At 40.3% G+C, this 27191-nt stretch overlaps 1 protein-coding gene across 5 annotated transcripts; it reads right to left on the bottom strand.

Annotated features, from left to right (window-relative positions):
- Window positions 1–1993: 1993 nt before the first annotated feature.
- RHOT1 (ras homolog family member T1) lies at window positions 1994–27044 on the bottom strand. 5 transcript variants are annotated; one of them, XM_064395156.1, is made up of 21 exons: window positions 26882–27044; window positions 23241–23299; window positions 21337–21418; window positions 21028–21071; window positions 20217–20270; window positions 19807–19859; window positions 19153–19261; window positions 18471–18572; window positions 16984–17082; window positions 16448–16556; window positions 15768–15888; window positions 15035–15119; window positions 14523–14668; window positions 13806–13906; window positions 13464–13594; window positions 13028–13111; window positions 12165–12284; window positions 11629–11831; window positions 10145–10267; window positions 4614–4757; window positions 2973–3149 (listed from the first exon to the last, which is right to left on the bottom strand). In XM_064395156.1, the coding sequence occupies exons 1-21, from the start codon at window positions 26916–26918 to the stop codon at window positions 3032–3034; spliced, it is 2124 nt and encodes a 707-aa protein (XP_064251226.1). In that variant the 5' UTR covers window positions 26919–27044; the 3' UTR covers window positions 2973–3031. The 5 variants fall into 5 exon arrangements, with proteins under 5 accessions (XP_064251221.1, XP_064251222.1, XP_064251224.1 ...); XM_064395151.1 differs by lacking the exon at window positions 4614–4757 and having other exon boundaries at window positions 1994–3149; window positions 26882–27043; XM_064395154.1 differs by lacking the exon at window positions 4614–4757 and having other exon boundaries at window positions 2752–3149; window positions 19664–19859; window positions 26882–26995.
- Between the last annotated feature and the right edge of the window lie 147 nt (window positions 27045–27191).

Here is a 27191-nt window from a genome sequence, read left to right on the forward strand (position 1 = left end):
AGTCTTGCTTACTATCAATCCTGAACTGACAAGCTTTCAGACAAGAGGTCAAAGCTGAGGGATGTGTCTCCAAGGAAGATGAATCAAGGTCTTTGTCCTCTCAGTGACTTTACACCATGGTCAGGCAATCCATGCATCAGACTGAGCAGGAAGAATTTGAGTCTGGTTGTGGAAAATACAATCAAAGAAGTTGTTAGAAAACTGACAGTACCAGAAGAAATAAAACAAATAGCTATTGGGAGTAAGTGGGCTGGGGTGCTGCTTCTTCTTCCCAGCACTTAATTGCAGCAGCTAACTTTTGGACATTCTTCATTATATGCTCCACGAGAAGAAGAATTTCCCCTCACGGTAACTAATCCTCCTAGGATCCAGGAGGGCTTGGCCAGTGTCACCAGGGCTCCCTCAGGGAGCACCAACGACCGCCTGGATGAGGCCACAGCAGAGCTGGACAGCAAGACTTGTATGCCGTTCCCTAAGAAAATTCCTGTCCCCAAACCACTGGGGAAGGGCTGTTTTATACAAGCAGGCGGGGATCCGCTCCGTCCCTCACCGGCGCTGGCCGCCTCGGGCCGTGAGGGCGGGCAGGCAGCGCCTCAGGGCGGGGGCGCTTCCCTCAGGGGGCGGCAGAGCCCGCTCCGGCCGGGCCGGGCTGAGGGGGCCGCTCCTTCAGCTCGGGAACGGGCTCTCCCGCCGGGCCGGGCTGATGGAGCACACGGGAGCAGGCTCTCCATCCGGGCCGGGCTGATGGAACACACGGGAGCGGGCTCTCCATCCGGGCCGGGCTGATGGAACACACGGGAGCGGGCTCTCCCGCCGGGCCGGGCTGATGGAGCACACGGGAGCAGGCTCTCCATCCGGGCCGGGCTGATGGAACACACGGGAGCGGGCTCTCCGGCCGGGCCGGGCTGATGGAGCACACGGGAGCGGGCTCTCCGGCCGGGCCGGGCTGATGGAACACACGGGAGCGGGCTCTCCCGCCGGGCCGGGCTGATGGAGCACACGGGAGCGGGCTCTCCGGCCGGGCCGGGCTGATGGAGCACACGGGAGCGGGCTCTCCGGCCGGGCCGGGCTGATGGAACACACGGGAGCGGGCTCTCCCGCCGGGCCGGGCTGATGGAACACACGGGAGCGGGCTCTCCGGCCGGGCCGGGCTGATGGAACACACGGGAACGGCCTCTCCCGCCGGGCCGGGCTGATGGAACACACGGGAGCGGGCTCTCCCGCCGGGCCGGGCTGGCGGGGCCGCTCGTTCCACACAGGAACGGGCTCTCCGGCCGGGCCGGGCTGATGGAGCACACGGGAACGGGCTCTCCCGCCGGGCCGGGCTGATGGAGCACACAGACAGGAACGGGCTCTCCGGCCGGGCCGGGCTGATGGAGCACACAGACAGGAACGGGCTCTCCGGCCGGGCCGGGCTGATGGAACACACGGGAGCGGGCTCTCCGGCCGGGCCGGGCTGATGGAGCACACAGGAGCGGGCTCTCCGGCCGGGCCGGGCTCCCGGGGCCGTTTCCCGCCCCCGCCTGTGCCGGGCTCAGCGCGGCGCCGTGAGCTCGGCGGCAGCGCCCTCAGGCGGCCGCGCCCGGCGGGCTGGGGCTCCTCGGGGACTCCCTCCGGAGCATCCCGGGGCTCCCCACAGCTCCCCGGGAACCCGCACTGCTGGAGCCTGTTCCATCCACACGAAAATACTGACCAATTCACTGCCCACAGCTTCCTACACCCCACTGACTATTTGGTCTTTTCTCCCAGTCTTTGTCCTTGACAGTAAATGCAAAGTTCGTGGTTGCCTATTTGCATTTCAGCTTTAAAGTATCACTTTGGTCTTCTGATATAAATCAGAAATGAACTTCTAATGGAGGCATGAGAGAAACTGTAACCTCCACCAAGTGAGAGCACCGGCAGCATCCATTTACATAAAGGACAAAGTTTTGGTGAACTCCACCTTTTGGGGCACAGGAAGGTAAAGAAAAAATAAGAAAAAGACAAACACAGACACAGTACACAGTTATTTTATTGAAATACTTGAAAAGGCCAGCAATGGAAAAATAGGTTTGTCATGAGGAATTTAATGTTTGGTTTACTTGATCATTAAAAAAGCTGTGTCTATAGGTAATTCTAGCCCATTACAGAATGCACTGTGATCCATGCAACTAATATACTACAGTAGAATAGGCACTGTGTACTATTGCAGTTTTCTCTTATACACAGCTTTCAACGAGTATGACTGACAGATGTGAGAAATTAAACTGCAACACTTTCCAAATTATAACTGTTTATAACATAAGAAATTTGCTTGTCTGATTGATGAGGGTTATAAAACACAACATTGTGAAAAATGAAAAACACAGGTTACACACAGTGTATGAAGTTGATCTGGCAGTTTTCAAAGTTTACTTTTTTCCTCTTAAAAGAGACCAGACTCTAAATATGTTACTGGTCATGTAAAATACAAAGACATAGGCCAGGACAGCAAAGGTGACTCTTTCCTGAAATACATGATTAGAGGGGCAAATTTGTTCATCAGTTAAAAATATGAACAAAAATCACAAATTCTGCCTGCTATAGCTTATAGTCCAAAAAGATGAAGTCACTTCAGATGAATGTGAAATAAATAAGCAATCCTTGAGGAAGTATGATCCTTGAGTTGAGTCTACTCTACTGAAAATGAATTTCACCTATACACCAGAATGTCACCATGGTGAACATCTAAGAACAGTATTTTGAATAGGTTTTTGGGAAGCAATGTCTTACTTGCTTTAATATGTACAGGTTATTTACAACGAATTCCCTTTTGGCCTTACAAGTTAAGCCATTTTAGCTGGCTGTTAAGATGCAATTCCTTTTTTCCACACATTACGCAATACTGTAGTCAGAGCTATAATTTAAAATAATCTTAATCATGAATTACAAATATTAATAAAGTAACTCTGCAAATATAAATATTTCTAGCAGAATTTAAAGCATTCAGAATGTACATAAAAGTGGTTTTTTATTTATTTATTTGGTAGGGCCAGATGTGCTTCTTCTCAGATCATCGCTGCTTTAGTAGTGCTTTGTACATGGCAAAACCCAAAACTGCAAACACAGTAGCACCAAAACTTGCTCGGAGCCAGAACGTTGAGCTCTTGAGGTCCGCTTGTGTCACATGCCTGAAATTTAACACACAGACAAAACCAGGTTAATTCCATGGCAGCAACTCCAGCCAGCTTGTGCTAAACTACTCTGCTTTTGGAAATTCATCACTACACTTGTCACAGGCAAACAGCTCACAAATTCAGCCTTACGAGCACTTTACAGTCACTTTGCTTTTCTTAAAGCCCAGGATTTGATCTGCAGCCCTGACCACATCCGATCTCCCTGAAGGCAGAGCGCTCACACGGCTGAGGAGAAATGCAGGAGCAGATCATGGCTCGTGGATGTGGGGAGGGCAGGGTGCCTCCTTTGAGAGTACCAGCAAGCATTCAGGAAAGGAAAATAAAAATAGCTACAAATAATTAGTAACTCATAGTGAGAACAACTCTGTCCAGCAAAATCTTTTTTTCTTTCTTTCTTTTCTAAATGTTGAGTTTAATATTTCTGCTTTTCCATGAAAAACTTCCCCGTCCTGTTGAATATCTACTTATTCTACCCCCCCAAAAAAAGTTTACTGACAAGTAGCAAGTAATATTTTTCCAAAAGCTAGAATCAAACCATTTTAAAATCCCTTTCTTCCCAGTAGTCAAAAGAACAGCAACAGAAACAGTCATCCAACACCAAGCTGAAAGCTAAGAGAGAGTGTGAGTGAAACAAGCAGTGACGATGGCACCAACAGAAAAAGACAGTATGGAGTGACTGTATGACAGAAAAATCCACACCTCACATGACAGTGGAGACAGGCAATGACCCAACTCTCCCAAATATTGCAAGAAGTCTGTGAACATGCTCAGTTAGGCAAGACTGGCCACCCTTAACAGCAGTCTGAAGTATGACAGCTTACCAGAAAGCAGGAGCTACCATTTAAAACAAGGTATCATAAATGCCATAAATCAAAGCACAGGAAGTTCCTAAACAATAGTAAAGTTGATTTTTTTGTTTGTTTGCTTTAGAGATAGAACTTTGAACAGAACTTCACTAGCCTACATGTTTTAGCCTGTGTTAATCACCATGGGTTACTCACTGAAGCTGCAGGAGGGTTAAGTAAAGGAGCACAGAGATCCTAAGCACACACAGGAATTCATAGAGTGAGAACTGCAGAGCTGTAGCTCACAAATTGCTTAACAGAGCAGGAATTGCTACTTGCTATCAAAACACACAAAACCAGTTTTGGACATGCTTTAGTAGACTTCTGCAGGAGCCATAACAGCCAGATAGTTAATCAAGAGTTCTGCCACACCACATGCTGAAGAACAGGCTCTTTGATGCACACACAGCTGCTCTTTAGTCTAAAAATCCTGATCTTATTTAAGAATGTCTTGCTGGGTTATAGAACAGACCAAATCCAAGAATTCCTGCAAGCATTAGTTTTTCTACAGCTAGTTTTGACAAAGTCTCTGCAAACTGGATGTCAAATGGCTTGCTGAGGGGAAGGAAGGGAAAAGGCAATGGCAAGGTCACCTGGGTTTGGCTGTTGTTACCTGTCTTCAAGCAAACGTGGACCAAGAGATGACTCCATGAAGATGGAATCTTCTACAGAGTGGACGGCGTGCACCTGCTGCATAATCCTGCTCTCCTCGTCTGCTAACAGCATGGCCCCCACCTCAGCTAGGTAGGCTCTTAACCTTTTCACACACATGCACAGTGCAGTTCATTGCATGGCTCAACAACAGCAACCCTCTCAAATCAAAAAGCCCAGAGAATTTCTGATTTATAGCCACCTGGCCCCTGATTCTTGTGCAGTTGTTAAAAACTTAGTGCTTGGGAAAAACCAGAAACAAATCAAATTTGTGCTTTTAATAAGCTAAGTAAAATGTATGGTTTCATGTAGCTAAATGCCATTGCTTTAAGGACAAAGAAACCTGTTTTTGACACTGGATTTCTCTTCCCACTCCGTCCCCACAACCTCAACTTCCATGTGTCCCACAGGACACTGCAATACCCCTGCACCATATGCAGCCGTACAACTGATGAGTTCTGTAGAGAACTCAAAGACTGTATTTCATCACTCCAGTGGTAGTTTGGGATAATTTCTTAGTAAAAGGCTGTGAAATCCTTTTCTTCAGATCTGTAAATGATAAAACTAATCTGTGTATGTAAAATGAATCACCTGTAGGTAAGATGATTTTACTAGATTACATGACAAGCTCTGTTGGGTAGTACACAGTGCCTATTCTACTGTTGGATGAGTATTTGTCTAATTAAAAAGTCTCCAGTTTAATTTGGTTAATTCAAATGCCCAACTATTTGTACAATTTAAAACCTCATCCCTTTAAATATGCAAATCAATGTTTAAATTGCAAATTAATGCTTTTGCACTGCCTCATAAAGCACTATCTCTCACATCTAGATTTTCTGATTCCTATCTATAATTTGCCTTGTTTTGCACATGTCCATATTTAATAGCATGCAAGAAACTTGCTGAGCACGCTTCATCCTTCTAGAAACAATTATTATGTTCTCAGCCATGATAAAATCCTCTTGTAATGTCTAAAGGGAGACTAAATTGGCTTTGATCCCTTTTCTAAGCCTAACAATAGCAGATTCTTTCATTTAAATAAGGAACTAATTTGAGACAGGGACTCGTCTTACAACCTCAAGGAAATCTACTCTGGATGTCTCAGCCTGGAAATCCAAAGTTCAAAATGCTTACTGAAATTCAGAACATTATGGATGTCTAACTGCTTTACAACTTTATAAACATCCAATTTTTCTTCTTTCAGTGCTCTCTATGCTGTCATAAAATCCATTTTTACAACTTTAATCTCTAATATTGTTTAGCTGCCATTGAAGGAACAAACAAAGTCTGAGATAATAAAAAGGGATCAATATTTGTTTCTAGTGCAGCTTCTTTGACATGAAGATGGCTACAATGCATAAAACCTTTTTTCAGTACACACTGAAAAATTCTACCTTTTCAAAAAATAACGTTCAAACTTAACTTCAGTCTAGTTGTGCTTATGAAACTAATTTTCACCAGTGGTGGAAATTATCACTGCCTTGTTAGTATGAGAGTAACCCTGAATTAGAAAAAATATTCTCTCCAAGAGTAAAACATCTAAATAGATGTGCACTTATACACACAGATAGTAGTAGTCAGGACTCCATAAATAAAGCTGTATTTGAAACTCTTGCTTATTGATAAGAATGATGTTTCAAACTTTCCAAACAGGCTGCTGTGTGCACTTAATAATACAATTAGTTCCACAAATATACAAAAGTCTAGAAATTTTGCCTTTGGCAGAAAATTCAGATTTTAGTGCACATTTTGGAAAGAAAAAGGCATATTTTTATTCAACCTACCCTTAACAGTGAATCAAGCACCTTGCCACTTGTTCACTGAGATCTTTGAACAGTTTTTTTTTTTTTACAAGAGACTTTAACAACTCACAAGAAGTTTGTCACATGCACTTGCTAAGAAGTTAACTGAGCATGCCTGCCATGGGTACACACAGAAAACTGCTGAGTTACACCTTGATGCTGACACTTTTCCCAAGGTCAGCAGCAGAACAATTCCCAGGTCTGGGAAGATTTATCCTTAAATACAGAAGTTTGAAAACATTCCTGTAGTAACTTCCAAAGCATTTTAGAAGCACAGTGCTGAGGCCAACAGGCTGCTCACATGGCAACTCACAGCAGAACTCAAAGCAAGTTCATGCAGCAGCCTGCTCTGACAAAGGTTTCAGCATTAAATATAAGCAAGTGAATTCCAAAGGCATCACATAACCTGCACGAGCTGCTGCAGCTTCCCTTCAGGCACATATTTTCCTAGGATGCAAACTAAGTCCAGCAGTTAGAATTTTTCCCCATGCATTAGTCATCTAAAATGTGAAAAGCTCCAAACGCATCTTATTATCCACAAAACTGAAAAATGGATGTAGAATGCCAATTCATTACACTCTGTTTAGAAAGAAATCAGGGGACACAACTTTGCAAATTTCTATGCAGTCTGGGGCATCAAACAGCTTAGAGAAGGAGGAAAATAAATTAGCAAATTTCTAATGCCCTAATGTAATTTTGGGGATGTCATTTAGGAATGTCCTAATTTGGGGGACACCTAAGTGTAGAGACAGATTTCTGCAATTAGATTTAAAGGCAATATGCAACTTTTGAAAAAAAACCTATGTACACTGCACATAGTGAAAGGTAAATCCTGGGTTATACTCTTAAAACTTTACCATTATTACAGGAAAACACAATAATAATTTATAGTCTTAACTTTAATTCACAGAAAGAAGGTTGTCACAGAAACCAAAACCTTACTAATAATTCCTGAAACAACCAGGCTCCATATGGAAGTAGAATTTCACTTCAATTCCACAGTGTTTTAAAAACTTTTAAAGAAAAACATCCTCTGAGAAGTCTCCTTGATGAACAACACAATTCTCATGCATTAGGATCATCTTATTTTGAAATGAACTTAGCTGACAGAAAAATGCCACTACTGTACAAGCAAAAGGCAACATGGATGATTTGAAACCAAGGAAAAAAAAAAGCCAAAAGTCTGAGCTCATCATTAAAGAAAGGGTTAGAATGACTGCTTTTGGTAAAACAATGTAGTAAAAAGAGATTAGGTGCCAGCCAGCCAAATTCAAGTGAAGGAAAGAACAAATTAAAACTATAAAAATACTACAGGATATTAGCAAGTCTCATACATGCGTGTCCAGTGCTTTGAATGCTGTGCCTCAAAGAACCAATAAATTGTCACCCTGGGCAGTTCAAACCAACACAGCAATCTCCAGGCTGAACCTGCCTTTCTGACAGCCTGCAAGCCTCAGGGGAATTCCTGAAATTTGTCCACAGAGAGAAACTGAGCGGGGCATGAGCAGGTTCCTCAGTTGCACAGAGGCAATGTTCTTCCTTTAATTACTAAGGTGGGAATATTCAAATGTGATTTTTTGTTGTGCCTTGGTAACAGTGTTTAGGGGTTACTTAGCAACCAATGGCACAGGAAGGGGTCCCGTGTGAAAAATTTCATTTACCTGAAAAGCTTCCACAGCCTAAGGGACTAGGAGGGGATCAGGAGAATAAGTACTCACAAGAAACCTACCTCCCCCATCAGTTATCTAACTTTTGCCCAACTAGCTGACCTAATGGTAAGCACTTGTGAAGGCAAAATAAGAAAAGTTATACAAACTAACTGAATCAGAAAGTCCTTCTTGATCCAAATGCTTTCTCTAATGACACATCATTGGATGTATGATTTTTATAAGACAAGAAATCCATCTCTTCCCTCCTGTGCCTACAACTGGGAGCTATTTCCTCTTGTTTACAGGTGTCCCAGCTCTACCATAAGTGCAGTTATGCAGCAGTTCATGTGCTGAATGGTAAATAACCTGCAGCAATGTGTTTAGTTAGGGAGCTGTTGAGATGAAGTGAGTGTGCTGACTGGAACAAACCCTAGTGACTGAGACACAAGGGGATTCTAGCTAATAATTCTTCAGGAGGGAAGTGTCTATGAGGAATTTCCCTCATCTTGAATTACAGACTTGTTAGGCAGTAGTGGATTTCTATGTTTGTTACAGACTCCTTAGAGATAAGGTATGGAATGACAGCATCCCAAACCTCAATAAAAGTTTTCAGGACCCTGAGACCCTGACAGCACTTCAGAGGAATGAAGTTCAATGTCTAATGCAGGACTCAAAAAATCCCATACAACAGAGAAACAAATCACAACAGCAAATGGAGCAACCAGTTCCAAAAAATGCAGATGTGTTAGAGGTGATTTCAGCCTCAATAATGAATAGCTGGGATTTTCTAGCAGTGACTGTTCACTGAAGTTTTAGAGTGACAATATGCAAAGAGATTGCTGTTTCAAGGTATTTCTGTCTATGGGATGACTGCTGTAGAAGAGATGCAGCACGAAGAACCTCACTCATTCAGTCTTTTCCTAAGCAAATGAGTTTTTCACCCTTCCTTCAATTCTCACTCTGTGGTTAACGCTTTTATCTTGGATTACAGTGGTATTTGACAAGGAAAGTGCTCAGTCCTGTAGGTGGGTGTATCAGCAGACCTCCTACATGTGTGTCTTTTGCATTAAAAGGAGGCAGACACTCTTAGATGGAGCAGCTACATCTGAAACCTGTAACAAGTAGTAACATCCATGGACCATCAGCATGTCAGGATACCTCAACCATGGCCTTCAAATAAACACCTTTACCATCTAAGCCTCCAAGAAGGCCATGCAGGATGGAACCATTGCACTGCAACAGATGTTTGGTTTGAACTCCCAGTTGCTGGGGTGTGATGACAAGTGCTGAGGTGTTAGTAAATCCTGCGTGTCAAAAACTGCCTGCAGGACAAGCTATAGCACTGTTTCCAATGCTGAAAACCCGTTATCTCTCTTTACCAATTGTTTTTCCAAAAGTATCTGGAAATGCAAATGTTTAAGCATTTACCACTTCTTACATGTTGCATTTCATTCAGAGAGGAACTGGATGTTTAAAGATCTGGATTATTTTTTAAGACAAAGCCCCACTCTTTGTGTAAACCAAGCGTAACACGCACACACACACAGAAATTCTATGAGCTCCCAAATATCAAATTAGCAATTATAAACATGTAATATGTTACATGATGCTGCTGTAAGTGAAGCTGTGCTTTTATGAAAATATCTGTGTAACTGGGATCTAAAAGGCACCACCTCTAATCAATACTAAACAAACCTGTAATGTCTCAAGTGAGAAACAATACACAGATTTGCAGACACTACTTAATGACTATTAGCAGTTCCCTAAAAACACAGTCCTAATTCCTGCACAGTATTTCTGCAATCACAAAGAGCCTGAATCAACCACCAAATTGGTAATGTTTCACAAAAATGTCTAAACTAAGCTCAAAAGAACCTCCAAGTTAAACCCAGTTTGATAATTCTATGACAATTATGAAAGTATTGGCCTATTTAGTGGATATGGAGTGAAAAATCTGCAGTATATAAGGTTACCAATTGGTATTCCAAAGACACCCTTTATTTTAAAAGCACACCTGGTACCTAGTAAATAAAGTTAAGGACCTGTTAAGAACTGCAGTGAAGAGTTTGTTCTTTACAGATTGCAGCAAGTCTGAGTTGAGGAAGTTCTGACAGATGCAAAATGTACACCTGTTGCAGGCGCACATACAGCGTAACCGGGCATGGCTGCGAAAACACACAGAAGGACAGGAGTTGAAATCTTGCTCATCAAATCAGTGCACATTAGGACTGTGCCACAACCAAGAGAGAGATTTAGGAATCAAAGGTACATTTGAATGAGTAAGGAGAGGAGGAAAAAAATACACTGGGGAAGAAAGGGTACAACTACAGCTGTGCAGAATTTAAAGGTTAGAGGTTCTATGTCTTGGACATTTTGGCATCACCACCATATACAGGTCTTAACAGCAAAGCACAAAGATGAATGAAAATGTTTGATGAATTTATACAAGCTCCCATAAAAGGGAAGCATTTAAGGCTTCTGAGTATGTCTGCACAGCAATAGATAACACCCCTTTTTCAAAGGAAAGGAAGCCCCATTTTCTACCACTTTGAATGCACTCTTTACAGGGTGAGTGTTGCCTCTATTTTCCCCACCCTACCAAACACACATGCTTGAAAACTAAGGGAGAAGCAGGAATATTGATATGACAGACATTTGGTCAGTGCTACACTTTAGTGGTTTCCCAGTATTCCAGTGCTACAAAATGAACACAAGAGGAAAAAAAAAAACCCCAAAACCAAAACTAAAGCTTTACAGATGTAATTCAGTTTCAAATAATTAAAATACCCTATTATTTTGGGTGAAAGTGACATTAGTTCTATTTATTTTAAAGCAAATGTCAGCTGTCATACTAGACTCCATCTGCTGTAATATTTATATAGTGCATCACCATATTAAAAGCTTAACCCACCAAAAAAAAAGAGATGCAAAGTGAGTTTAGCAACAGTGAGATGTGTAGTGAAGGAGAATCTGAGCTTAAGTATCTTGTACCTGAAGACCAAAGATGTTTATACAAAAAGTCTATTAAAATTATAATATTTATTAGATGAATGAACTGAAGCACATAGTAATAAACACCCTGAAAACAAAAAGTACTTTAAGCAGTGCACTGGGGGAACTGTTGTGCACTAAGGTGCCATTGCTTGTAATCAGCTGTCAAGTTGACCTACAACAAGGATTACAGTAGAACTCACTCTCAAAAACACCAAGATATTTATATATACTTATGAACTTACATACTTTTTGTATCCCAATATGGAACAAACAGAAGCCTGTTTGTTGGAATAAACTGGATGAACTAGGGTATTCTTCAAAAACACCTTAGCAACAATACCTGAGTCTGATTTCTGTGTTGGATATATGCCAAGTTCCTAAATTTAAAATAGTTTAAAGATTCTACTCGGGCCATTGATGTCTCTCTGTTGCTAAAGCTCGGTGAGGCAGTTCCATCCTGTGCTAACGATGGCATGCAGTGAGTGGTGCTGAGTGACCATGCACATGAAGACAGAGCAGCTCCAGTACTTACGGATACATTGCCATAGTTGTCAGTTTTACAAAGATATCCTTACTCGGCACATCAGCAGTATTACAAGTAAAGGCTTGGGGTGGAGGCATTTTGTGTTTTTTGCAGAATTCAGCAGGAGAAATACTATATTCCTGTCTAACTTCATGCAAGTCGGACTTGGCAGCTACCACTAAACATGGTATTCTGCTGTCCATGAAGTGCTGCTGCAAATTTAAAGAAAAAGAAGTGAAAGAAACAGTGTATGACACATTCAACCTGGAACAGGCTGTATTGACTGGTTGCAGCAGCATTAAGATACATTCATGCCATTGAAGTCAGGCATTTCTAGAAGCAGAGTAGTTTACATAGAAAAGCAGATGTTTGCTTTGTATGAGTAACAGAAGTGCACCACTGCTAAGGCATCCTGATATGGAACCAGCACTTCAAAATAAAATGTCTTTTAAGCACTAGAACCAGTGTAAGGTAACTGACACTGAACATTTAGTCAATGAGAAGAAATATAAATGTAGAGGTTTGTAAATATAAACTCTACAAACCTTAAAAATCCTGGCACAGTACTCAAAGGATTTAGGATTACTGACATCATATACCAGGCAGACAGCATCACATATGGTCTCAGCATCAGTTAAAAAGTCTGAGTCACTGACATCGTGTAGCTGGAAAAAAAGATGGTTGCAGAGGGAGGAAAGCTTGTCATTATCCAGTTAAAGGAATTTTGTAACTTGTCTCATAATTTTTATGGCTTATTTTTATGTATCCTTCAACTAATGGACTGACAATAGGCAGAATCAATGAAAAAGAACAGTAGGAATTTACCATGCAGCCAGCATATGTGAGCTGTTAACATCACATCTGCAGGCAATCACCACTTCAACATAAAAAGTGATATTTACTTTAAAACAAAGGATTAGACATCTACAGAAATGGCATTCATCCTACAGAGGAACACCACAGAGCAGGACAGGTCTCAGAAAACAAAAAAAGAGATCACATTGTCATAAAGGAGAACTACTAGAATGGAACAAGCCTTAAAGAACTGATTTCTCCCACTGAATACTAATTTTAGCCATTCCAGATCTCTGTGTGACAGATGCTTCTTACTGAATAGGTAGACTAACTTCTGATCATTTATCACGTTATAATTTGATACACTGCAGTGTAACCATAAATGGACGAGGTTTTGTACAACTCAGGCCAAGGTTTCAAAAATAACAGGTCTGACCAGCTTCAGCTAAATTATCAACAAAAAAACCCAGATGTTATTTGGGACAGAAAATAACTGGGAGGAATCCACATTAAGAAGAGAGAATTAAAGCTAGTTTGTTGTATAAGACTCTGAAAACTTCACAGAATTTTAACATTAACCAGTCTTAGGCAAACAAGAATGAAGCAGCCTTACCAGCAAGTATTTTTCCTGTCCATATACATAGACTGTATTAATGGCATAGTAAGATTTGTGTTCTGCACGTATTTGCCTTTGTCTCTGAAAAGGCAGAATTTCATGTTAGACCACAGCAACTTTTCCCTTTAAGTTAGATTTGAACAGCTGGTTTACTCCATTTATTAATGAATTACAATTATAGTTCTCTTTGGGGTTTTTTGCAAGGAAATGCATAGCTATAATCTATGATGCACAAGTCATTATGGCATGTGATAGCCACTGCCAAAATAGAACAAAACCAAAAAAACCCAAACTCCCCCTCAGTAATTCTGTATTTCCTTGAAGAACACTGCAAACTAAGTAAAAACCATTAAAGCTCTAAGATCAATCACTTCTGCTGTCTAATCTTAACTCAAGAGCATACATAGGTGAATACAGGCAATATGTTTCTTACTATTAGATTTCTTCCAAGAAGAGCTTGAAGAACTCCACTTTTCCCACAGCCTTTCATTCCAACAACATTGCAGCGGAAGACGTTTCGCTGAGTCTGCTTTTTCTGGAGGTCTATCTTTTTATCTCTTGTCACTTTTGGAAAAACACAAATATTTTTCACAGGATATAAATGCATGTGAAAACATGAAAATGCACAAAAACAATCCCTCAAAAATATTAAATCAAAGGTTTCATTTGATCAGAAAGTAAAAGAGAGTAAATGAAAATAGATGAACCATTAAACAATTTACTCTCTAGTATATTTCTAAATTTAAACTCCTGTGTTGTATCAAATTTTTATTACCTGTAATTGCTGATGCTTGAGATTCTTGTTCTGCAAGTATGGAGTAGCCTAAATAACCCAGGTACTCCAGGCAACGCTGCACATCCAGGTATGTGGTTAGTCTGGCAGAGGGGACAAAAAGAACTTTCAATTGTCACCATCTGGGTACCAATTCTGTACAGTACTGAAACCATCCTTATCTCCTATCTCCAGACTGACATGATAGAAACATTCCTGGCACTATGCAGTACTGAAGGACAAGTCTCTGAGAGTAAATGATGATAACTTCACCAGTCTTACTGGTCACCAGAACTCTACAAAGGCAGCACTTGCTGAGGCCTATCAACCCACACTGTATTTTCTTATCTCCCCAAATAACATTTTTCTCATTTTCTGTATTTTAAATTAGGAAAAAAAACCCCTCATTATTGAGCACCATTTTTCAAACTATCTCTAAGAGGCAGAACAACAGCAATAACACTTCAACAGGGATCACAGGGATTTCCACATTTTGAAGAGACACTTCTTCATTGTTAGCAGTAAATACTGGCCAAATCCTGAAGAGGTTATAACAACAGTCTGAAGATCAGGCCACTGGATGGCTACAAAAACTTGACTGCTTGGATCAATTTTCAACTATAAAACTTCTACTCTTTCCAATAGTTTTTAAGAGGAATCTACAAACACATGATCATACCCAAAGTTCTCAACTACTACAATGTCCTGTATCACACTTACGTCCACTGTGAGAGAAACCCTTGGTATGTGATCCATCCTCTTTCATTTGTGCAAACTGTGTTGTTCACATCAGGTCCCCATGGCATGTAAGGGAAGACTTTGAACAAGTCTTTCAATTCATCAGGAGATAAAGCACAATCTCTATCCTGAAACAAAATATGGGATCAGACATAATTTAATTTGTGTCTATTCTAAACTGGTATTTTCTTGCTGTACACTTGCAAGATTCAAGAAATCAAGTTTATTTATTTTTAATCATTGCTCTTTCCTTGTTTTTTAATAAGATTAAATGTATGAGCTATGTAAAAACAATTTGGTACTACAGCTATAACTGCCAACTCTCCTTGTAGACCATCATAAGCTGCAGGTTAGCTCTGACTCCGTAGGTTAAGATAAAGGCAGTTTCTGAATAAAATGACATCATGATAGAAACATTTTTGTTAGCAAAACTCCTGACAAACCAAGGCTTGTAAGTATAAAGACACACACACACACCCAAATTAAATGCTTACCAAATCATGTTTATCAAAAATACTTTGAAGAAACAAGTATGCATGATGATTTAGTTCTGTTGTGCAGTCAGGGGGAATTTTTAGGCTGTTCATTGAAAACAAAAATAAGAAGCATTAATTGTTTATGAAATACAGAATATTAAAACTCAAAATACATACTTTATGAATTAAAACATTTAGTCTCTGACTTGGCACTTAACTTGAATAATTTATCTTCACACAGATCAAAGCACATACTTTTTATTAGGAATTCTAAAATGATGAGTGAGTGCCTTTATATGATATATGGCTCTACAGTAATCACATTTTTGTTGGTTTGCTTTGTTTTTGTACTTTGGGGTTTTTTAACAAAAAAAAGATGCAGTTACAATTTTTAATAGAAGCCACAGAATTGGTCAATCTCTTTTTAATATGGGGATTTTCAATAGGTCTCAAATGCTACAAAAATATTGACAAGTCTTTTAGAATTTAATGCCACATATAATCAACTGCTCAAATTTATGTTTCAGTTTTATATTAAGAATCTCTTCTGCCACCTTTCTTATGAAGAAAGAGAAGAGAACATGACTTGGCACAAGGGAGTTCTTCCTTCGTGTTCAGCCACAAGAAGGTTTTGGCTAGGTGGTCATTAAGTAACAATGTGCTAAATAAACACTGCAACAACCCTCTCCTCCTGCCAGAGCAGGAGCAGCACAGCCCACACTGAAGCTCAGAGGGCAGGAGTGGTACATACGGGGGGAACAGGTACTCTGGTGTAAGCTCCAAGTCGTCGTCGTAGCCAAAGCGACGCAAAACAGTCCAAGTTGTCTCGTGCCTTCCTCGCTGAATGAAAAGTGTGTGTAGAAAAAGAAAACCTAAAAATCAAAAACGGTGAAACCTTAAGGCCCTGAAGTGCTCTACCTGCTAGAAGTGTTTTCAACAGAATCAGTATCAGATATGGAAACAAAAGAAGTCCAAAGTACACATTAGGATTTTAAAGCTCCTGGGTGATAGTACAGCGTTATCTACACAGACTGAACATTCAGAAACCATGACACGTGTAAAAGTGCTCTCCAAGGAACTGTTTCCTTCAACCAATCCCCTTGGTCTTCTGCTGTTGTTTGCTTTTTCCAGTACCAGCCTTTTAGAGCTGTATGAAAACAAACCCAATATTTCCAATAGTTTAAACCAGAAAGCTCTAGCCTGGAGGGGGGTTAATGGAAGACTGCTTTTAGTTTTCTTATATCAAAATAACTGGATAGGATTTTTGTTTGGCACTTCCCAGGGCTTAAAGAACACCAAGATATCACTGTTTAGCAAGCTCAGCTCTTGCAGTCTGAAAATCAAGCCAGAGATCATATTCCAAAAGACCACCTTTTTCACGTAAGAGTGATTATTAACTGTATAATCTTCTAAGAGTTAATTAAGACTCACCTTTTAATGTCAATCCATTATCTGCAACTCCATCACTTAGGTTTTTCCTGACTACATTCTTTACGTCTTCCAAAGCTTGAGGTGCCAGTGGTGTATTAAAACAAATTCTCTAACACAAAACCCAAAAACAGCATGTTAGGTCCACTGGCTACTGAGCTGGACAAACAGCATGTCCTGGATGAAATACAGCCTTAAACATTCTGATAAGCTGGTTAAGGACAATCCAATCTCTTAGTGGAAATAAAGGTGTAAAAACTGCATTTTATTTTTAAGTATATTCATAGATTATTTTTTTTAATTTTGGTCTTGAACTCAAACTTGAACAATGGTTAGAAATAAAAATAATTTCATTTCTGTTTTTACAAATCTATTCTTCTATGCTGCACTTGAGACCTAGTATTGAGGCCTGGTCCCCTTACAGTTCACGCTTCTATTATTTATTCAAAACCAATAATTTGCTTTCTAGAATTCTATAGCACATATATAGCACTATATAGCACCTTTAAGCATGGTGGAAAGATAAGCAAGAGAGGTACCTGAAAGAAGTTGAGCTCTGCATCATTGAGAGTACCATCATTATCTTGATCAGAAATTCTAAAAATGCGAGTCAGTGCTTTAATACAGGCAGGTTTCATCTAAGGAATAAAAGGAAGTTCAGTATCTTTCTAAGCTTGAATATAAAAAGATTATACTGAACAACACCAGGCAGCTCAATCACATGGAAACACACACTAGTCTTCATTTACAGTTTCAGAACAGAGACATTCATACATTCATTCACATGTACACAAAAGTAAAAAGCAAGAGGAAATAAAAAACTGATTTAGCAAATTTGTATCCATAAATTTAAAACAATTATTTCACATTAAATGCTTTTCTATTCAATTATTAGAAGAATCTCAAGCTCTTCATAAGCTGAAGGTGGCACTACTGTTATTAAGAAAAATAAAACTCAGTTCTCTAAATTCAGTCTTATTACTATAGAAAACTTTGAGAAAAAACTAAATAATTTTTTTTTCCCCAAAACATTTTTTGGTGGGGAAAAAAAAATCACCTTAAAATCCCAGTGCTTTGCAAAACTAAATAGGTCTAGAACTACAGCCAGCTCACTTCAAACATCAAATACTGAAAACCTTCACAGGGCTCATTCATCTACCAGGCAAAGCATCGAGCATATGGACTATCTCTAGGACAAAAGAACTGCTAGGATACCTTCCAAGTGAAGGAAAACAGACACTGGCAATTCTCTCCCAACAACTACCGTGATGATGGACTCTTCTCTTCACAGAGGTCACACAGATTGCATAGACATTGGTTTTGGAAAACCAAAAAGATTTCAGCACAACAATTTTATCACAACATTACTAACTCATATAGATGATTCTGATGGAAGAAATCAAAACAGGGTTATTCTCTGATTCTCTACTTAACAAAGTATTTACAGCTGAAGCAACTTTCCTACTTCCCAATACTAAATGGATACAATTAGAGATTCTCTTTGTATTTGCCCAGAAAAATTATTTTAAAAAATATTCCTTCAGAATACCCTCAGCTAACCACCTGATACCTAAAAACCAGACTCATCACTTGTTTCTTATCCCTTTTGCCAAAGTTTCCCAAGATTCTCAGCAAAAAAATCTCTTAGATCAGGCCAAGTCCAGAATGTTTTCCCTGAAATAAATGGAGTTCCTGTGAAATGTACATCAAAAGGAGAACTGAACTGAAGACATCATTTGGGTCACATTACATTTGGCTCAAAGCCATTAGCAAAGCTTCTCACTTTACCCAGCAGTTCACACAGGCAACAAAAAACTGTCCTCACTGCTTTGAAGGAAGAGGAAAGGCAGGTCAGGTTCATAGATCACAAAACAGCCCTGGTGGCTCTGGGATGCAGTGCCTGACATTTAGGGGTGGGGTGCTGGTAACAGAACACACTGAGACACAAAATCCACGGAAAAGGAAAGAACAGGAAAGTGATTCACTCCCCCCACAGTATTTGCTCTGAGAATCTATGGATAAATACCTCTTTCTCCTCTGGGCAATAAAGAGGACCTGTAGGATGTAGAACAGCCTTCTGTGCATAATAAAATAGCTCAGATATATTCTTCAAGTTTTTGGCTGAACACTGAAAGAGAAATCCTCACATTGATGAGCTAGTTTCTTGACTATTTGGCGATTTCTTCTGAAATTTAAGTAAGCATCAAACTTTTAAAGATTTCACCCCATCCTGTTGGTACAGGGCTGGTTTGGAAAAAAGACATTCAGCCCTTGTACCTGTTCAATTAATTAACAAATGAGGTTTCATTACAATCTGCTCTCATACCAAGAACAGAAATCAAAAAGCGGTATCTACTTGAGGGAAAAAAAAAAAAGGAGACATATCCACATATAATAAATCAATTTTGAATACTTTGCAGACATCTGCTGTCTGGCTTAATATTAAATAGAAAACCCTTGTTGAAGGGAAGTGTGTGAGATGGCTCTAAATATTAGAATTTGACAGTAACATTTGATTATACAATAGTGTAATCTTCCCTAAAGAAAGAGAACACATAAACTTACTATTATAATCACTCATGTTTGAAATGTTTAGTTTAGAAAAAAAACAAAACCCAGAATCTCTCTTTCTACTATAAAGCTGCCATACATGCTTGGCAAGAATGTATTTTCTGTTACTTGCTTTAACTTCAGAAAGTCTTGCATACCTCTACACATGTTTCTATCTCTGTATATTGATTCATAATGGGAAGGATAGTTTCCATACTGCTGTATTCCACTAGGTCAGACTTGTTTCCAACTAATATAAGAGGCAGCCTAAAAACAAAAGAATATTAAGAACTTTATAGACAGATGGATAAAAATATGTATCTTAATTTAGCATTTTGTATCCCACCAGAAACCACTGTGGTATTTTCATGATGTAATTAATTGCCATTGGAGGCAATGGGCAAAACTAAATGGCAGCAGTTTAAATAATGTGTTTTGATAAACACTTAGACAGAAATGTACTTCTTGTTGAATCTACAAAACCCACACATTTACATACAATGGTAACTAATCACATTGTTATTACCCAAACCAGCATCAGCAGAAAAGCTATACCGACCGTAGAGCCAAAGGCAGTTATACCATAGCAAATATAAACACACCTGGTAAAAGCTGCCCATGAAATTCAAAATAAATAACATTGCTGGCACATGTAACAGACCTACATACTTCAAATCTCTTGTTGCTTGGACTTCTTATATAAACTTTAAGTTTAGTATTTGATTTTCTTAAACAATTAACATCCTCAACACTGTTCATTGACACCCATCGATGTGCAGCCTAATTCACACTTCTCATCTTTACTTAAGCACCTGCTATCTTTGTCTGTCCTTTCATTGATGAGAGGAATCCATCGACTCGTTACCTAAAGTGGGATTAAAAACAGACATGAAAAATACATATTCAAATTCAGTATGCCTGAACTGTGCACAAGTTTCACTACAACTGCTACTGCTTCTTTCCCAAAAAGGCACATACTGCCCCATAAAGGAGGAAACAAAAACTGGAGCTGACTAATGAGCAACTTTCTCAGACAAGTGAAATTACTAAAAAATCGTATGTGGAAATGGAGCAGAAGCAAACCCTCATCTGTTCATTCTCTTAACAACTGATCTCAAACTCCATCTCAGGCATTTCAAATGTCTAATCCAGATTTCAGCTTGACATCAATTAACAGTGCACAAGTTACATCTCGATAATGGGATAAAATGTGTTACTATACCTTATCAATAGAATTCTTGTTGTTAACAGCATAGACTATACAAATCACATTTGCCTGAAATGAAGAGAAAGGAAAGGCATGGAATTCCACTGCTCAGAAACCCCTGAGCAACACAGACAATTAAAGACCATACATAACAACACCAGAGTAAACTCACTATAGAGCTCTGTTCCTGGCTTGTTTAAGCTACTTGGAGCCTGACCAACAAGATTAAAACAAAGAACTTATATGGTGAGAAGTGCCAAAAAGCCTGTCTTGCAGTGTGACAGTCACAGCTTGTGCCTGCAGAGACCTGTGCCACCAGGAAATCCAAACTAAGAGTCATAATGTGCAGCCTCCACTGAAGCACCAAACTAAATGCCAGAAATGGAACACAACACCATGACAGACTGTGCAGAAAATGTGCAAAGGTGCTCAGAAAGAACTGAAAATAGGAATCAGAAGGGATGACAAAGTCACCAAGAAGCCTGTGCTATTCATAAATGCAATTGCACCATGCAACAGAAAGAAGCAAAATGGATCTTCTCAGGATAGAATTATTTATACAAAAATGGCTTGCTGATTAAAGGATATTTAGGTTCTGTCCTTTCACTTTGTCCTCCCAAGCTTAAGCTCAATTCACCAACACAGCACCAGTACCTACATTTTTTAAGATTTCTTAAATAGAGATAACTTTCCTATAGCACAAGTCACAAAACAAAATAGACATTGCCAAGCAAGAAAGGTTTTTTCCTTCAATTCAAACTGAAGCCCATCTAATGCAGAGAACTTTGAAGAAACTAGTTTCTAGCAAACACTAAAATACACTTACCTGTGATATTTCATGATAAAGCTGCTCATCACTTTGCTCTGCTTCTGCATTTGATAGAAGAAGAATACTTTAGAATATGACGTATGTTGATTTTATTAAAGTGATGATTTTTATAGTGATACCAAGCTTCTGTTAACTGAATCTATGAAAAATCCACCAATAGAAAGAAAAACTCACTCCACATAAATTTAAGATCAAGTCCAACAACAAAAATGATTTCTGGTCCCAGACCTGTCTGACTGTGACAGGGGCTGGTGAGACAGACAAACAATTCCACACCAAATCAGTCAGGTACTGAGCAGTCCCTACCTGAATAATCCACTATGTGGGTTGGCACTCTTTCAGGAGTGACATCAGCTGGAATGGTGATTTCTTCAGCTCGGGGTGGAACCTGGGATTGAAAGGAACACCAAGAAAGAGCCTTTCAAGATAATCCAGATGGTGAAAAAGTCACACACTATAATACAGCTGCCATTTGGTCAGCTTTAAGCAATGCAATGCATATTAGTTGTTCAAGTTGTTTAGGTATTAGAGTACTTTTGGTTTTTATTTGTTTGGTTTTCACTTTTTAAAAGTACTGACAGTCACTGCTACCTTCTCATCTTTTACCTGTCTAGTAACTGCATGTGGAACTTCCTGCATGCATTGCAGAAAAGCAATGCTGTTGAAGGTACATTCCATGAATACTTCTAGAAAACTTAAGACCACTCTATCCAACACCTGCAAGTCTCAATTTTCACACAATTGTAACCTGACAATGTCCTTGCTTCTGACAGTGCTAAACATTAAATCCAGAAAATCCTGCAAAGCAAAACATGATGCTAAAAATAGCTCATTCTGAAAAATGCTGTAAACTCTGATAGCCCTTTTTTCCAAAGAACACTAATCCATATTCAGAAACAATCAACTTAAACCTAATTTTAATGAAAATCTCCTACACATCTATTTATTGCCTTTCACCTGTTTACACTGAACTCTCATGATACTTTACTTCTAGTAAAACAAGGGAAAAATAAAAGTCAATCACCAAAAGAATGTCTCTTTGTAAAGCTTCAGGCTCTGCTCAGATCTTCCTCAGGAATGATTACTGGTAACACCCTGTACATGAAACACTATTTCCAAGACTGAAGTGCCTGTTAGACCCCATAATGTTGCTCTGGTCTGCCTGACTGGCCTGAGGAACTGGGCAGGTCTCTTTCAGCAGCTTTTACAGGATGCAGTATTTTTACAAAAGTTTTTTCTATCATTTCAGAGAGATTTTGTGTTACACATAAATTATGTTTTTCTCTACGTGCAAATTCAGATAAATATTCTAGGTTATACTGCAGGAAGAAGTGAGAAGTGAACAGAAGACTACAACTCACTAAACACAATAAGAAACAACCTGCCAAAGGAACTGGATCTCCTTTTAACTGCAAGGTTAGGAACTAAATTCATTTGTGTTAATAAAATTCAGTTATGTTTACAATCCAATCTTGACTCCTGAATGTGGTAACCTACTGATTTGCATTAAACTCCAAGCAGAGTAGATTCAAAGAGCAGCACATGATGTCTATTTTAAGACCTGTGATCAGAAGAAATAAACATTCATGTTTATATGTAAAAAGCTTAACTATTTGCAGCAGCTGTGGTTCTTTTTATGGTACAAAGAAAACTATGTGCTGCTTTCTCAAAGGAATAATATGCAGAAGTAGCTTTTTCTGCAGTTTTTACTTCAAGAGTCAGTAAAACATTCTTCAAAGACAGAAGTAAAGGCAGTGTCTTGCTTAGTTACAAAAAATGGCTAAGTTATAAAATGTGACTTTTAATTCCTCATTCTCTATCATTTTGCAATCTAATTGCCCTTTAAATGCAACACCCCCCCCACAAAAATAATTGCTGGTCCTGTCTCTTTCAGCACCTTCCCATTTATGTGTCTCTAATATTGAAATGTGCTGACAGTTTGGACCAATTACAGCTCCTTAAAAAACCTACCACTCATCACATATAAAACAATTAGTTTAATTAACAATGTGAAAAATAAGAAAGGAACTTAGCTAAAACTTGAATTTCTCATCTTCATGCAGAGATAGATTTAAACATTGCTCTTCCTGAAGTCATCTTTACCATTTTAAACTTTATTTTGTTTTTAGACATTACTTTAGAGCTGAGTCTATTATCTTAGTATATGACAGGATAGAAATAAACTCGGAAAACAAATAAAAGTGCTCTACCTCTTCTGGGAATTCCTCGCTGACAAGAGACATAATTAGTGATGTCTTCCCAACTCTGGCTGCAAAAGCATTAAGAACAGATATTAGATAATTTATTTTGTTACACTTAACAGCTGCACCCCATCTTAAAATGGGGAGATTTAAAAAATATTTTCCAATTCACTACATTAAAAGCTTTAAAGCTATTGTTTAATCATATTAAATATGGACAACAGCAATTTTCTCATAATTCTTTTATTGCAAACACTTGGGTTCCATCTCTCACTTCTGTATTTCCTCCAGAAGGGAAGTGAATTCTGCTCTGCCTTACACAGAAGAATTGCCAGGTTTTAACCTTAACATAGAACATTTAAAGAAATAATTAAAATTAACTAGAAACACTCTAATACAACTTCAGAAATAAAACAAAGAATGCACACAGAAAATCATGCAGAAATTAACTGTTTTTATAGAAATCTTGAGATGATGATTGCACTTTAAACCTAAAATCCCAAGGATGAGAGCTGGACAAGAGGACATGAACCAAGTCTGCAGTACTTTGACTACTTTAAAAGTGCAAGAGCTTGATCCCTTTGATACAAATGAGCTGTCCCCCACTAAAAGTGAAAAATACCCCAAATCATCGACCCTAAAGTCACAGTTTTCTTAATCACAGTTTTCTTAATCACAGTTTTCTTAATCCAAGTTGAGCATCTCAGCTTCAGTACCCAACACCATTCAATCAAATAAATGACTTTGTTTACCTGCAAAGTTCAGACTTCTGATATCACAACTCAGTTGCTGGTTTTGACAAGCTCTAATGTGACCACTTAAAACCAAGAACTGGTAACTTCTCTCAGGGTTCCACTCTCTCCAAACCCCCTCATCTGTGAATTTTCTGGTCCTCTGGCAGCCTTGTAGGACTATTACTGCTTTATTTGGTTTTGAGACATTTCTTAAAAACCAGCATGTTCACATTCAAATATCCTCTGGGACCTCTCAATTGAAGCCCACCTCAATTTCACCCTGGAGGTACCAGCAGCTCTGGCAGCAGCAATGTGTTACCAGCCAAGGCACTGCTCAGCAGCAGTCAGAGCCTGTGCCACTGCTCCTGCTGAAACCAACAGAAAATGTCACCAGGGGACGAAGGTTCAGCTGGTATCACTGCATTTGCACTTCTCTGTGTCACTCTACAGAACTCTGAACATGGAAGATGAAGAGGTATGATTGTACCACTGGCTGATTTTGTGCAGGAATTGGTGTTACTGAACTGATCAGCCAGTCAGAGTACACTCAACTTATCTAGGTCTATTTCTGGCACAATAACATGTTCTGACATCCAGAAATAAATCCTTCTCTTTAACTTACCATGATGAAGAGTTGTAAGAGAATTCTAAAAAGCAAAGAAAAGCTGTTCTGAGGAGGAAGATTTCTGTCTTCCTTACAGAGAACAGCTGTAACCTTTCCCCCTGTGCAGAGCAGCAGGTTGCAGGTTTCCCAACAGCAATGCAGTTGTTTCCATCAAAGGTACCAAATGAGCTAAAATCCTAACTTACAGCTGCCAGGCATCCTCCTGCATCAACTCCATTTTAATTTTCATCCTGACAGAACTGAAAGAACTTCAGAAGCTCTCCTATTTCCACAGGGGAAAAAAGATGAGTACTTTCCTTATAGGTGAGTAAAGTACTAATTAGTGAAAGTAGTGATGTGTGTTTTGCACCTGACCAAGACAGTTCTGACTTCAAACAGTGGCAGAACTGGTTTTGCAGATACAGAAACCCACTTCTTGTGTCTGAAAATAGAAGATTATGCATTGCTGGTGAGTAAATGTTCAGCATTTAGAAGCTCTTGCTACACTTTCTAGTGCCCTTGGGTTTTATGAAAATCCATAGGTTCTAGTAGAGATTTAGGTTATTTTGTTCAAATCTAGGTCATCCCTCTGTCTTTCCCAGTATGTTCATAGTCTTAGAAATAACAGCCTAAACAGTATCAGCTGACTGGGATGAAGAAAAGCAGCACAACACCTATGATAATTAGTCTTTTTCCTCATATATAAGTCTTTTACGTCATGCTGAACATACTGAACACATTCTGAAAACTACTGCCTATTAAAAATTGATGTTTGCATCCTGTATATGAGGGCTAAACCAACTTAAACCTAAACTGTGGACCACTGGGGATGAAAAAGGCTGAGTTTTGGAACAGCCTTACAATAAAGAGTTCTTGGCATGTTTCAGATTCTGAACCTGATGGTCTGCTGTTGCCATCTAAAAAGTTTTATATGGTCTGGACTAACTTGTGGTTCCAGACTAATAAATATACATGAGACACACACAAAGCAGGACTGGCACTGTAACTGACAAGTTTTACCAATTTGTAAAACAAATTTCTCCCTCCTCCTCACTAAAAGAAGTGTAACAAAGAGAAGTGTAACACAGTGTTGTTACATTCAAGCAGAAGTGTAACACAGAGATGCCCACAATCTCTGATGTGTGCCGTGTACCACACATTGTGTATTGTATCTTTAACGTTCCTGTTTGGGCACACTGAAGCTTGCTGCCAAAACAAGGTACCTGTTACACCTGTGCTGAAACCACTGCACACAGCCAGCCCGAAACACAGCCTTGGCAAAGACAATGAGCTAAATCAGGCGTGTGCTACAGAGGAATTAAACTGTGTGTTAAAGGCACAATTCCCAAACACAGTCATGCAAAACTAACCAAATACAATCTTAATGAGTTTGCTCTTTCTGCACAGTGACAGCTCCCTCAAGATTCCTCTCTGGAAGAGTCACAGAGAGCCTTTCCACGCAGTACAGACAGAGCCAACCTGCACTATAAAACACCATAAATTGCACTATAAATATATATGGGGCATTCAATCCTCAGGAAAGCTTTGTTAGCAGTACCACATTCTTAGTATAACTAGGTAATTTTACTAATAACCCTTGGTAATTACTCTGTATTCTTTCCCCTCGAGGAACTTAAGCTCTCTGTGCAAACCAACAGAGGGTATAAACCTCCTCTTTGCTGTTTATACCGATGAGAAGCTGAGCCTCTGCCAGCCTTGTCCATTATTTGGGTACCTAAGCGTGAACTTCAGGACACAATTTTAGGAACACACGAAAAAATTCAGACCCACAGTACCTCCGGCATGCACCTTCCTGTGTGCTGTTTATCCAAGGTCACACAGAAAGTTAAAAGCAAAAAAAAGGGATCTGTGGCCCTGTCCTGGGCACAAACCCACAACACCCGGGAGCACATCAGGCCACTGACATCCAAAGTCAGTAAATGGGAAACGGGAAAGTGTGATTTGCACATGGGGAAAAAAAGAAAAAATAATGGAAATTAAGAAATAAAAGAAAAAGAAAAGCAAAAGTTTAAACCGGCCGTGGCCAAACGCCGGGCAAGAATTTCCTCCCGGTGTCATGGCCAGGGTCGTGCAAGCCGCACGGTTCCACCAAGCGCCGGCCGTGCCGCTGCCCGCAGCAGGGCGCCGAGGGGCTCCGAGCGGTCACGGCGAGCGCACCCGGCCCCTGCCCGCCCCGAGGGGCCGGCGCTGCCCGGGGCTCCCGCCCGGGCCGGGCTGAGCCTCGCAGCACCGCGGCGATGTGACAGCCGGCGGCCCCCACCCTTCCCCGGCCCTCCTGCCCCGGCACTCACGTTCTCCCACCAGCAGGATCCGCACGTCCTTCTTCATGGCCGCGCTCGCTGCCCCCGGCCCGGGGCCGCTCACATCGGGCGGGGCGGCGGCGGCGGCGCCGCTGCGGCCTGCGCTGCCCGGGCTCCCCTCACGGCAGGCGGCGGGCGCGCTACGGCGGCTCGCGAGGGACCTGCCGCGAGCGGCGGCTGCGCGGGGCGGCGGCTGCGCCGGAGGGCGCGGGCGGGAGGCGGCGGCTCTGAGGGACAGCCGGGGCTCTCCGGGATCACAGAATCAGTGAGGGTGCAAAACACCGCCGAGAGCCTCCCGGCC

Source organism: Passer domesticus, chromosome 20, assembly GCF_036417665.1.
Source record: "Passer domesticus isolate bPasDom1 chromosome 20, bPasDom1.hap1, whole genome shotgun sequence".
Classification (NCBI taxonomy): Eukaryota; Metazoa; Chordata; class Aves; order Passeriformes; family Passeridae; genus Passer; species Passer domesticus.

Coding starts and splice junctions, on each gene's coding strand:
- RHOT1 (XM_064395156.1), bottom strand. CDS start 26,918: ATGAAGAAGGACGTGCGGATCCTGCTGGTGGGAGAAC. Junction 17,083..18,470: donor ATTGCCCAGAGGAGAAAGAG/GTATTTATCCAT, acceptor TTTATTCCTTAG/ATGAAACCTGCCTGTATTAA. Junction 15,120..15,767: donor CCAGAGTACCTGTTCCCCCC/GTATGTACCACT, acceptor TTCAATGAACAG/CCTAAAAATTCCCCCTGACT.